The following is a 13,339-nucleotide window of genomic DNA, read 5'->3' as shown; positions in this document are numbered from 1 at the left end:
CACCCACTCTTTCACTTGAAGCAGTTCTGGGTCAGATGACTGAATTTTCACCCATTCCTCTCTGGTTTGGCCAAGCAGGCGTGATGTCGTGCCCGACGTAATTTCAAGCATACGAGCCTCTACCACTTGAGCGGTGAATTTACTGAACTCCGGAATTTCGTCTTCCTCCAACTGTTCATCTCTCTCCCCCACTGGGGCTTCGGTGGTAACACGAGAAAGGGCATCCGCATTCTGATTTTCATGCTTAGAGCGGTATTGCACATGATAATTGTATCTGGAGAGTCGTGCCAGCCACCTCTGTTCCATTGCTCCCAGTTTGGCGGTGGAGATGTGAGCCAGGGGGTTATTATCCGTATAGACTTCAATTTTAGCTCCCGTGAGATATTCCGAGAACCTTTCGGTTATCGCCCATACTAGTGCCAGTAACTCCAGCCGAAAGGAACTGTAATTCTCGGGATTGCGCTCGGCTTCTCGCAACGTCCGACTTCCATATGCAATCACCCGTTCAGTACCATTCTGTACCTGGGCCAGTACTGCACCCAGGCCGTAGAGGCTCGCGTCTGTATACAACCGAAAGGGGAGGTTATAGTCTGCATAGGAAAGCACAGGGGCGCTAACCAAGGCCTCTTTCAATCGGTGTAAGGCTTTTGCTTGTCTTGGTCCCCAGCAAATTTTCTGTGCTTTTGGTCCTTTTGCAGTACCTCGGAGCAATTCGTGCAAAGGTTCTGCCTCCTTCGCGAAATCTTTGATAAAGCGACGGTAATATCCGGCTAGCCCCAGGAAAGCTCGAACCTCCCGCACTGTGCTAGGTGTGGGCCATTGTAGCACTGCTCTCACTTTCCCATCGGAGGGCTGTACGCCGGCTTCCGACACCTTGTGTCCGAGATATTCAATCTCTTCCTGAAAGATCCGGCATTTTTTTGGTTTTAGTTTAAGCCCATGGGCCCGTAACCGCTGAAACACTTGGCCCAGGTTTTCTAGATGTTTCTCAAAGGTTGCAGAATACACTACTATGTCGTCCAGGTAAATCAATGTGGCCTCGAAGTTCATGTCTCCAAGGCAACTTTCCATGAGGCGCTGAAAAGTTCCTGGGGCATTATTTAGTCCAAACGGCATGCGATTGAACTCGAAGAGTCCCATGGGTACAATAAATGCGGTCTTGGCCTTGTCTTTCTCTGCCACAGGGACCTGCCAATATCCGCTGGCCAGATCGAGGGAGGAGAAGTAACGTGCCTTTCCCAACGCCGACAGGGACTCCTCTATCCGGGGCAGAGGGTAGGAATCACGAACCGTGCATCCATTAAGCTTGCGGTAGTCAACACAGAAGCGGGTAGACCCATCCTTTTTCTTGACCAGCACGATTGGGGCAGCCCATGGACTCTGACTTTCTCTTACCACCCCGCTCTTCAGCATCTGCGCCAAAAGCTCTTTTACCTCTTGGTAGTACTTTGGGGGTATTTGCCTGTACCTTTCCCTGATCGGTGGGGCAACTCCCGTGGGTATTTCGTGCTGAATCTTGTCAGTACAGCCGAAATCTTCTGCGTGATGGGAGAACGTGGCTTGATTCTCCCAAATAAAGTCCTCTATGGCTTGGGCTTGCTCCGAAGCGAAGGGGCTCAGGTCCACTCCCATCTGCCCTAAGATGACGCGACTGTTCCATTGATCAGTGGGTTTCTCTTTTCTTTCCATAGAAAGAGCCCAAGTCCAGGCTTCCCCTGCCATGGGCTGCAATTCAATCGATTCTGCGGCCGCCACCTCTTCAGGCGCCAGGTAGACATGGGCCAGAACAACTCCCGAGGTCAAGGTGTAGGCCTGTTCACCGGTGTTCACGCAACGGAAAGGGACCCTTCCATTTCTTACTGTTGCTAAAGTGCGAGCCACCAACGGTTCGTCTCCGTTCTCTTCACCACGATAAGGCTCCACCAACACCTCCATCCCCTCGAGTGTATGGTGGGCCCCGACTGGCAAGGTGAGGACTGTCTCACGATTTGGAGGTAGAGTAATTGTTGTCTGTCTTGGGACTCGAACCCTCCCCACCGGGTAGCGGCTCCCACCATTCTTCCACAGTCCTCGGGCACGGATAAGGTGTTGGAAGACCTTTTGGGCAGGCCGGTTAGCAACTGTCGTCTTCCAGTAATCACAGCCCCCCGTGTCGAAGAGCAACTGGTCTAATTCTTTCAAGATGTTCATGCCCACGATAGCTGGCACCTCTCTGTCGTACCGGCCCTCCGTTAACACAATCCCTTTTTTGCCTAAGTTCTGGCCACAGGCACGTATGTTCATCCACACGACCCCTACAACCGGAATGGGAAGATTGTTTGCAGCCCTCAGTTTGATATGTGCCCCTCTGTCAATGGATACAGTTTGTCCAAAATGTTGGTAGAAGAACTGTTCTGGCATGGTGGTCACTTGGGACCCAGTATCCATCAGGCATCTTACTTCTTTCCCTTCAAATTCGGCCATGATCGTCGGCGTGCTGGCTGCTATATCTTCAGGGCGTTGGTTTTCTCTAAGCTCAGTTGGTCTCCCCGCCATGTGCCCATCCATGGAGGGAGGCACTAGTTTAACGGCGGTCTTTCTTGAGACGTCTTCCTCTCCGGACAGTGTCGGAATAAATGGTTCCGATTTCCACAGTTCCAACACTGGTAGTCTCCAGCGGGTCTCGGTCGTCTCTGCTCGATCTGTCCCCTCTCTTCTTGATAGGTATGCGTGCGGGTATTTGGCCGCGGTGCTGTAGTTCCTACTTCTGACGCCGGGGCTTGCATATTCTTCAGCAACTCTTGTAGAGCAGTAACAGTCTCTTGTAACTGATCCACTTTAGCCTCAAGCTGGCTCGGTTCTCGGTTTTTCTCACCCGGGACTACCTTATGCATACAAACTTCACCCCAGGCGTTCTGCGGGTCGCAATTTTCAGTTTGTGTGCGGGAGACTGCTTCTTCCAATATCTCCTGGAAAGTTAGTTTTTTTTCTACCCTGAGCCATTCACGGAGGTTATGTAACCCACGGAGGAATTGATCTCGTAGGGTGCGGTCAGCATAACCGGGGGTTTGTGCTAGCTCTGGCTCTGCTGTAAGCATTTGTCTCATTATTCTCTGGAGTGCATTTGCATACTGTGGCAGACCTTCTTCTTCACCCTGCAGCCTGTAGAACAGTTGCGCCTGTAAATCTCCTGCTTCTGGTTTCCCGCCATACACTCTCTCAAGAAACTTTACCACCTGCTCTAACGTCTTTCGTTCAATCTCAGGGCGCAATAAAATGGTCTCTTGAGCATGGCCTTCAAGGGCAATCAACAATATCTCCCCTTGATTTTCTGCAGTCACTCCTGCTACTCTCAACATGCCCCTCACTCTCTGCGTCCAGTCATGGAGAGGTACATTGCTGCCAGTAAATTTTGGTATATGGGTCAGCATAGCCCCCAGGGACAGTTGCCTTGCTGGTATTCCCCCATCAGGTTGTATTAGAACACCTCCATCAGCGACACCCCCCTGTCCGTCCATGGTTCCGTACCAGCCTGCGTATCCTGCCGACTACGCCAAATGTAATAACCTGCAGGTAACAGGATACGCAAGGACTGCACGGAACCACGGGGGCTAATCAATGCAAATTTAATAATGTATTGCACAACACAGGTGGAGGAAACGTGAGGGAAGGGAGCACAGCAGTAGAGATAATGCAATATACATACAACTACTTTGAATAAATTGTCAAAGATAGGAAGCCTCAGATTGTACTCCCAAAAACAAAACACAGAAATCCTTATTAAACAAAAAAACGCAGAGTCCTTGTTATCTTACTTGTATAACACAGTGCAGAGTCTTTTCCTATCTGTCCCTAACTAAAAGTAGTGTGCACACTTAACTGCAGGTTTCAGCGTGGGGTACCTCGTCACCGTTGGGGCCCGTATTCCGCCGGCAGACACCTCTAAAGTTCAGTCTTTGTCCCGGATCTGTAACTCGCACGTGCTGCCTGGCTCCTCGCTCTCCACATCCAGCCTCTTTGGATCGGTAATTTGCACGTGCTGTCTGGCCCCTCGCTCCACATCCAGCCTCTTTGGATCTGTGTCTTGGGGGGGGACACCACGCAACACTCTAAGGTACTTGGACCTCGGAAAACAGGGCAGACTGAGGCCTTCTATCTTACAGCCCACTCGAGCACACTCCACTCTGCAAAACACCGCTACAAGTAGACTCCTCCTCCTCCTGTTCCAGACTGAACCAGTCACTCGAGCAGTAGGACTTTTTGCCCGCTGTTCTCTGTTTTGACAGCAGGTGGCAGCATAACACAAGGAAGTCCACCAAACAGTCTTTTAACCTATATATATATAAATGTTAACAGGTCTTACAACAGTAATATGGAAATAGAGCCAACCAGTCTGGAACATAAGTGTCACTGCAACTAGTAACACCCTAATTAGCAAAGGGAAAGAGGTTTCTAAATCATTTTTTTTTTCTTTTAAAACATTCATATTAGTGAATAGTGTTGTACAGGGCTGGTTAGGGAGTGAATTTCAGCATACAGGTATGAATGCTGCTGGGTTGGAGGGTATAGGGGACCTTACAGGTTCCCTATAAACAGTAAAAAACAGACAGTACTGAGGTGACACATGGATTGTGTCTGAGTGCTATTTGTGTTTTTTTCATGGACCCCTTAAATGGTCAACTTGATTGGCAAATCATTAAAAAATAAATCAATTTCTATTTGTTTGGACAAATTGGCCCGCAAAAACAAACAAACACGTGAACATACCTAAAGGCTATAACATTTACGAGTTCTATTTGTGAAAAACCCATATAGAATACCTTTATAGGAAAAACTAATGTCTGAATGAGGTATTATCAATAGCTATTATTTCAGTTAGGTTGTGATATAGCATAAAGCTGGTATCATAAATTTGTCAATACAAAGTAATTTATCAATATATGCTTACCAGCTCACATTCTAGATGGGTGATATTTCCACAGCTGCATTCTGCAACAAAAAGGAACACTTTCAGCAAGTGATCTTGAGTAAATATAAAATGGCTATAGTACAGATATTCATTAGTTGACAGTGATAATAATGTAACATGCTGTGCTATTTTATATGAAGGGAACATGTCACTCGATTCATTCTGCCATGTCAGAGCCTGGCTTTGCTACTCCAGCTATATACAGTGGTGTGAAAAGTGTTTGCCCCCCTCCCAATTTCTCATTCTTTTGCATGTTTCTCACACTTAAATGTTTCAGTCACCAAACAAATTTAAATATTAGAAAAAAAATAACACAAATAAACACAAAATAAAGTTTATAAATGAAGGTCTTTATTTTTAAGGGAAAAAGAAATCCAAACCTACAGGACCCTATGTGAAAAAGTGATTGCCCCCTAAACCCAATAACTACAGTAGTTGGGTCACCCTTAGCAGCAACATCTGCAATCTATTGTTTGCGATAACTGGCTATGAGTATTTTACAACACTCTTGAGGAATTTGGCACACTAATCTTTGTAGAATTGTTATAATTCAGCCACATTGGAGGGTTTCCGAGCATGTACCGCCTTTTTAAGATAATGCCACATCATCTCAATCGGATTAAGGTCAGAACTTTGACTTGGCCACCCCAAAGTCTTAATTTTTAACAGATGGCGGAACATTCTCCTACATAATTGTTTGGTATACAACAGAATTCATCGTTCCACTTAACACAGCAAGTCTTCCAGATCCTGAAGCAACAAAACAGCCCTAGACAATCACACTACCACCACCATATTTTACTGTTGGTATGATGTTCTTTTCTGAAATGCTGTGTTACTTCTACACCAGATGTAATGGGACATACACCTTCCAAAAGGTTTTACTTTGTCTTGTCAGTCCATAGATCACTCTCACAAAAATCTTGGGGATCAAGATGTTTTCTGGCAAAACTGAGATAAGCCTTTATGTACTTTTTGCTCAGCAGTGGTTTTCATCTTGGAACTCATGGCCATGCAGGCCATTTTTTCCCAGTCTCTTTCTTATGGTGGAGTGATGAATACTGAACAAAGACGGAAAAATCCAGCAGCCGCAAATAGCTGATTGAATTTTAAAACATAGTTTTAATGTTGTCCATTAAAACAATTCCATAAAACGTGTAGACAAAAAAAACCTCCATCTACGCATTTCGAGCAAAGGGAGACATACTCTTAATTATGACCACTGACCTTAACTGAGGCAAGTGAGGCCTTCAGTTTTTTGGATGTTGTTGTAGGGTCTTTTCTGACCTCTTTGATTGATCGGTCAGCTACTTTTGGGAAGGTTCACCACAGTTACATATTTTTGCCATTTATGGATAATGGCTCTTATTGTGGTTCACTGGAGTCTCAAAGCTTTAGAAATGGTTTTATAGCCTTTTCTAGACTGATAGATCTCAATTACTTTGTTTCTCATTTGTCCCTGAATTTCTTTGGATCGTGCCATGATGTCTACCTTTTGAGGATCTTTTGGTCTTCTTTACTTTGTCAGGCAGGTCCTATTTAAGTGATTTCTTGACTGAGATCAAGTGTGGCAGTAATCAGACCTGGGTGTGGCTCGGGAAATTGAACTCAGCTTATCAAAGATGTGATAAACCACAGTTAATTTATGTTTTAAGGAGGGCAATCACTTTTTCACACAGGGCTCTTTAGCTTTGGGTTTATTTTTCCTTTAATAATTAAGACCTTTATTTATGAACTGTGTACTGCCCCGCGGGCTTGGCTGCGACCGCCGAGCCGCTCGGATCCGTGCTCGTACAGTGGGTGGTGGCTCGAGCCTCTCACGGACTCGGGGGTCACGTCGCTCTGCAAGGGAGTTGGCGCTACACGCAGGGACTTGACGGGGTGGTTCCACGGCCGGGACCGCGGTGGTTTGGTTTGGGATGTAAGTTAGTGACGCCACCCATGGGTTGTGGTGAATAGATGGACACCACCACTGCCGTTAACTAGGCCTCCCAGGGACGGTGTTGCGCAGCTTGGTGTTGACCCCTCCGTGGGTAGGGAAGCAATGGTCCCGGGGGCCCGAGGGAGGTGCTGAGGCGTGGGAGCGGGTGCGTGCTGGGTACTGATGCGGTGCGGCGCGGTGCGCAGCTCGAAGGCACTGGTGTACTCACTATGACACAACACACTGGAGTCTCTGGTAAACCAAACGGGGTGATGAACGGGGCCCACAGCTGGCTGCAGCTTCTCCCAGGAATAGGTTGGTAGTTTCCGCCTTTCTCCTGCACCTCTTTGTATGAATGTTTGACTCCTATGCCTAAGTAACGGTAGTCCGCTCCCCAACTTGTATATGCCGTAGGAGCCCGTTTGCCTGCAGACGCTGGCCCTTTGTGTCTCCATGCCTTGGCGGTGGCTTTACCCTGTATGGTTGGGCTGTTGTCTTCTAACGGGTCTTGTGTGGGATAGGTCCTAAAGTCCAGTCCGCAATCAGTTGATTTGACTCGGCCCTGTTGGTTCAGGGCTTTGTACTGGGTCTGAGTACCCCTCCTGGTGCTCCGGTTTCCAATCGGTTCCCCGGTTCGGTAGCGGCGGACCACCGCCCGACCCCGGTCCCTACGGTTCCTGGGTCCGCCCCCCTGGTGTGGACATCAAACCTGGAGGGTGGTGACAAGGGTTTTTTGGTTGGCTGCTGTCACCTAATCGGGGAGGGGGTGGTGTGTGTGTGACTACCTGGGACGACCTGACTAGCCCAGGGCGTCACAACTGCATTTGTGTTTACTTGTGTTATTTTTGTCTAGTGTTTAAGTTTAATTTTTTGGGTTATTACGATTAAGTGTGTCAAATATGCAAAAAAAAAAATAAGAAATAGGAAGGGGGGCAAACACTTTTTCACATCACTGTATGTCTATAAAGGATCAGGTTGGAGAAAAGCCGTCCACGGAGCATGTTGGAATAATCATGTTTTTCCTCTGTCGACCAGCTAGTTTTTCAAGCTATGTTGCAATTGCAGGCAGTATGAATCTAGTGGTTGCAAGCAATTATCCATCAGATGAATCAATAAGCTTTCTTAGTGTTATGGATCATGTAATAATTGAAGCCATGGAAACATAGCTATTAACGTAATAAGTCTACACAAATAACTAAATATATATATATATATCCATACTAACCACAAGCCCAATCTGGACAGCAATTTTCATCTGATATCTTTTTGACCAACTGGGATTCAGGAGAACAGGTCAGTTGTGGTGTAGTGCAAAGATTCTCATCGCACACTAAATAGAAGAGCAATAGTAGGGTTAAAAAATCCTGTTGAGGTACTGTTAAAAAAATAAAATCCCAGAGTCTTACCACAAATATAATGCGGACAACACTGGTCAGTGGTATTCAAATCTACAGTAAGGATCTCTCCATTTCTGCACACCGGAATGGGTTCTGTACAGGATTCACAAACTACATGTGTAAAATAAACTATTATTACATTTTATACATTACTACGACTGTATCTTATCATACACATTGTTTTTTACTATTATGATAAAACTTATTATACTAAAATAGTGGAATCCTACATATATTATAATACTTAGGGCTTGTACAGACGACTGCATTCAGATTGCACTTGGACCAATGTTATTCAATGAGGCAGGTCACATATTATTTCTTCTTCAGATCAAGTAGTCTGAGGAAAAATATCAAAGCATGCACATTTTGCCCACATAAATCGGATTGCACTTGGCTATTTAGGTCTATGGGGCTGTCAAAAAAAAATTGAACCTCACTCGAATGACAGCCACATCCAAGAGTGGAACAATCAGAAGAAAAGTATAATAGAAACTTGTATTTATTACCCACTCCTGGTTTTGCCTAAGGGTATGTGCGCACGTTGCTTTTTACCTGCTTTTTACCTGCTTTTTTGCTGCTTTTTCTTCTGCGCTGTTTAATGCCAAAATGGATGTGTTCTTCTATTCAAGCAAAGTCTATGGGAATTTGGGTTTCTTGTTCACACTATGTTGTTCAAAATGCTGCCTTTTTGAGGCAGAACTTTGGTCAAAAACTCAGCTTTTCAAAGAAGCAACATGTCAATTGTTTTTGCCATTTGGGTTTTGCACTGCAAAGCTGAGTTTTTGACCAAAGTTCTGCCACAAAAAGGCAGCATTTTGAACAACATAGTGTGAACAAGAAACCCAAATTCCCATAGACTTTGCTTGAATAGAAGAACACATCTATTTTGGCATTAAACAGCGCAGAAGAAAAAGCAGCAAAAAAGCAGGTAAAAAGCAGGTAAAAAGCAACGTGCGCACATACCCTAACAAACATTGAGGTAAAAACTCAGCAAATACTCAATGTGTACATGTGGCCTTATAAATACTGAGGTTAAAAAGAAGGGAATTTTGTTTACTTACCGTAAATTCCTTTTCTTCTAGCTCCTATTGGGAGACCCAGACAATTGGGTGTATAGCTTCTGCCTCCGGAGGCCACACAAAGTTATTACACTTTAAAAAGTGTAACCCCTCCCCTCTGCTATACACCCTCCCATGCATCACGGGCCCATCAGTTTTGGTGCCAAAGCAGGAAGGAGGAAACTTATAAATTGGTCTAAGGTAAATTCAATCCGAAGGATATTCGGAGAACTGAAACCATGAACCAAAGAACAATTGAACATGAACAACATGTGTACACAAAAGAACAACAGCCCGAAGGGAACAGGGGCGGGAGCTGGGTCTCCCAATAGGAGCTAGAAGAAAAGGAATTTACGGTAAGTAAACAAAATTCCCTTCTTCTTTGTCGCTCCATTGGGAGACCCAGACAATTGGGATGTCCAAAAGCAATCCCTGGGTGGGTAAAAGAATACCTCGATAAAAAAGAGCCGAAACAACGGTCCCTTCTTACAGGTGTGCCACTGCCGCCTGAAGGACTTGCCTACCTAGGCTGGCGTCTGCCGAAGCATAGGCATGCACCTGATAGTGTTTTGTAAAAGTGTGCAGACTCGACCAGGTAGCTGCCTGACACACCTGCTGAGCCGTAGCCTGGTGCCGCAATGCCCAGGACGCACCTACAGCTCTGGTAGAATGGGCTTTCAGCCCTGAAGGAATCGGAAGCCCAGACGAACGGTAGGCTTCAAGAATCGGTTCCTTGATCCACCTAGCTAAGGTTGACTTGGAAGCTTGCGACCCCTTATGCTGTCCAGCGACAAGGACAAAGAGCGCATCAGAACGGCGCAAGGGCGCCGTGCGTGAAATGTAGAGCCTGAGTGCTCTCACAAGATCTAACAAGTGCAAATCCTTTTCACATTGGTGAACTGGATGAGGGCAAAAAGAAGGTAAGGCGATATCCTGATTGAGATGAAAAGGGGATACCACCTTAGGGAGAAATTCCGGGACCGGACGCAGAACCACCTTATCCTGGTGAAACACCAGGAAGGGGGCTTTGCATGACAGCGCTGCTAGCTCAGACACTCTCCGAAGTGATGTGACTGCCACTAGGAAGGCCACCTTCTGCGAAAGGCGAGATAGAGAGACATCCCGCATCGGCTCGAAAGGTGGCTTCTGGAGAGCCGTCAGCACTCTGTTAAGATCCCAGGGTTCTAGCGGACGCTTGTAAGGTGGGACTATGTGGCAAACTCCCTGCAGGAACGTACGGACCTGCGGAAGCCTGGCTAGACGCTTTTGAAAAAACACGGAAAGCGCCGATACTTGTCCCTTGAGAGAGCCGAGAGACAAGCCCTTGTCCAATCCGGATTGAAGGAAAGAAAGAAAAGTGGGCAAGGCAAACGGCCAGGGAGTGAAACCCTGATCAGAGCACCAGGATAAGAAGATCCTCCAAGTCCTGTGGTAGATCTTGGCGGACGTTGGTTTCCTGGCCTGTCTCATGGTGGCAATGACATCTTGAGATAACCCTGATGACGCTAGGAGCCAGGACTCAATGGCCACACAGTCAGGTTGAGGGCCGCGGAATTCAGATGGAAAAATGGCCCTTGAGACAGCAAGTCTGGTCGGTCTGGGAGTGCCCACGGTTGACCCACCATGAGGTGCCACAGATCCGGGTACCACGATCTCCTCGGCCAGTCTGGAGCGACGAGGATGGCGCGACTGCAGTCGGACCTGATCTTGCGTAATACTCTGGGCAGCAGTGCCAGAGGAGGAAATACATAAGGCAGTTGAAACTGCGACCAGTCCTGAACTAACGCGTCTGCCGCCAGAGCTCTGTGATCCTTGGACCGAGCCATGAATGCCGGGACTTTGTTGTTGTGCCGAGACGCCATTAGATCGACGTCCGGCGTTCCCCAGCGGCAACAGATCTCCCGAAACACGTCCGGGTGAAGAGACCATTCCCCTGCATCCATGCCCTGGCGACTGAGAAAATCTGCTTCCCAGTTTTCTACGCCCGGGATGTGAACTGCGGAGATGGTGGAGGCTGTGGCTTCCGCCCACAGCAGAATCCGCTGAACTTCTCGGAAGGCTTGAAGACTGCGAGTGCCGCCCTGGTGGTTGATGTACGCAACCGCCGTGGCGTTGCCCGACTGTATTCGGATCTGCCGTCCCTCCAGCCACCGCTGGAACGCTTTTAGGGCCAGATACACTGCCCTTATCTCCAGAACGTTGATCTGAAGGGAGGACTCTGTCGGAGTCCAGGTTCCCTGAGCCCTGTGGTGGAGGAAGACCGCTCCCCACCCTGAAAGACTCGCGTCCGTCGTGACCACAGCCCAGGATGGGGCTGAGAGTGTAAGACCGCCACCACTGCTGCCATGACCTTGGTGAAGACCCGTGGGGCTGACGCCAGGCCGAAAGGCAGTGCCACGAACTGAAGGTGTTCGTCCCCGATGGCGAAACGCAGGAAGCGGTGATGCTCGGGAGCGATTGGCACATGGAGATAAGCATCTTTGATGTCGACTGATGCTAGGAAGTCTCCTTGTGACATCGAGGCGATGACAGAGCGGAGAGATTCCATCCGAAACCTTCTGGTGCTCACATGCTTGTTGAGCAGCTTGAGGTCTAGAACGGGACGGAATGATCCGTCCTTTTATGGCACCACGAACAAGTTGGAGTAGAATCCGTGACCATGTTCCTGAGGTGGAACGGGAATCACCACTCCTTCTGCCTTCAGAGTGTTTACCGCCTGAAAAAGTGCATCGGCTCGCTCGGGGGGCGGAGATGTTCTGAAGAAACGAGTCGGAGGACGAGAACTGAGCTCTATCCTGTAACCGTGAGACAGAATGTCTCTCACCCATCGGTCTTGGACATGTGGCCACCAGGCGTCGCAAAAGCGGAAGAGCCTGCCACCGACCGAGGATGCGGTTTGTGGAGACCGAAAGTCATGAGGAGGCCGCCTTGGGGGCGGTTCCTCCGGCGGTCTTTTTAGGACGTGACTTAGACCGCCATGCCGAAGAGTTGCTCTGGCCCTTCTGTGACCTGTTGGACGTGGAGGATTGGGACCTGGCTGAGGGCCGAAAGGACCGAAACCTCGATTGAATCTTTCGCTGCTGAGGTCTGTTCGGTTTAGACTGGGGTAAGGACGAGTCCTTTCCCTTGGATTGCTTGATAATTTCGTCCAATTGCTCGCCAAACAAGCGGTCACCGGAAAATGGCAAACCGGTTAAGAACTTCTTGGAAGCAGAGTCTGCCTTCCATTCGCGTAGCCACATGGCCCTGCGGACTGCCACCGAATTGGCGGATGCTACCGCTGTACGGCTCACCGAGTCGAGGACCGCGTTCATGGCGTAGGACGAAAAAGCCGACGCCTGAGAAGTCAAAGACACGACCTACGGAGTAGCGGTGCGTGTGACCGCCTTAATCTCAGACAAACAAGCTGAGATAGCTTGGAGCGCCCACACGGCTGCAAATGCTGGAGCAAAAGACGCACCTATGGCTTTATAGATGGATTTCATCAGGAGCTCTATTTGCCTGTCAGTGGCATCTTTGAGCGATGAGCCATCTGCCACTGATACCACGGATCTAGCCGCCAGCCTAGAGACTGGAGGATCCACCTTGGGACACTGAGCCCAACCCTTAACTACATCAGGTGGGAAGGGGTAACGTGTGTCATTAAGGCGCTTAGTAAAGCGCTTGTCCGGATATGCTCTGTGCTTCCGGACAGCATCCCTGAAGTTAGAGTGATCGAAAAAAGCACTCCTTGTACGTTTGGGAAACCTAAACTGGTGTTTCTCCTGTTGTGAAGCTGACTCCTCAACAGGTGGAGTTGGAGGAGGAAGTTCTAGCACCTGGTTAATGGACACTATAAGGTCATTTACAATGGCGTCTCCTTCAGGTGTATCAAGATTGAGAGCACCGTCCGGATCAGAGCCCTGAGCTGCAACGTCCGCCTCATCCTCCAGAGAGTCCTCATGCTGAGACCCTGAGCAGCGTGATGAAGTGGATGAAGATCCCCAGCGAGCCCGCTTAGACGGTCTGTGAC

The 13,339-nt window shown here is 48.2% G+C and overlaps 1 protein-coding gene across 1 annotated transcript in view; it reads right to left on the bottom strand.

The window, feature by feature from the left end:
- Window positions 1-13,339, bottom strand: part of OTOGL (otogelin like) — a 315,223-nt gene that overhangs the window by 59,494 nt on the left and 242,390 nt on the right. Inside the window, exons 48-50 of the mRNA XM_075344757.1 lie at window positions 8,276-8,377; window positions 8,095-8,199; window positions 4,928-4,968 (exon numbers count right to left, since the gene is read on the bottom strand). Coding sequence (XP_075200872.1) covers window positions 4,928-4,968; window positions 8,095-8,199; window positions 8,276-8,377 — 248 coding nt within the window. The remainder of the gene's footprint in view (window positions 1-4,927; window positions 4,969-8,094; window positions 8,200-8,275; window positions 8,378-13,339) is intronic.

This window comes from Anomaloglossus baeobatrachus, chromosome 4 (genome assembly GCF_048569485.1).
Source record: "Anomaloglossus baeobatrachus isolate aAnoBae1 chromosome 4, aAnoBae1.hap1, whole genome shotgun sequence".
Taxonomy (NCBI): Eukaryota; Metazoa; Chordata; class Amphibia; order Anura; family Aromobatidae; genus Anomaloglossus; species Anomaloglossus baeobatrachus.
The sequence above is the reverse complement of the archived record's forward strand: the minus strand, read 5'-3'. Positions and strand labels throughout refer to the sequence as shown.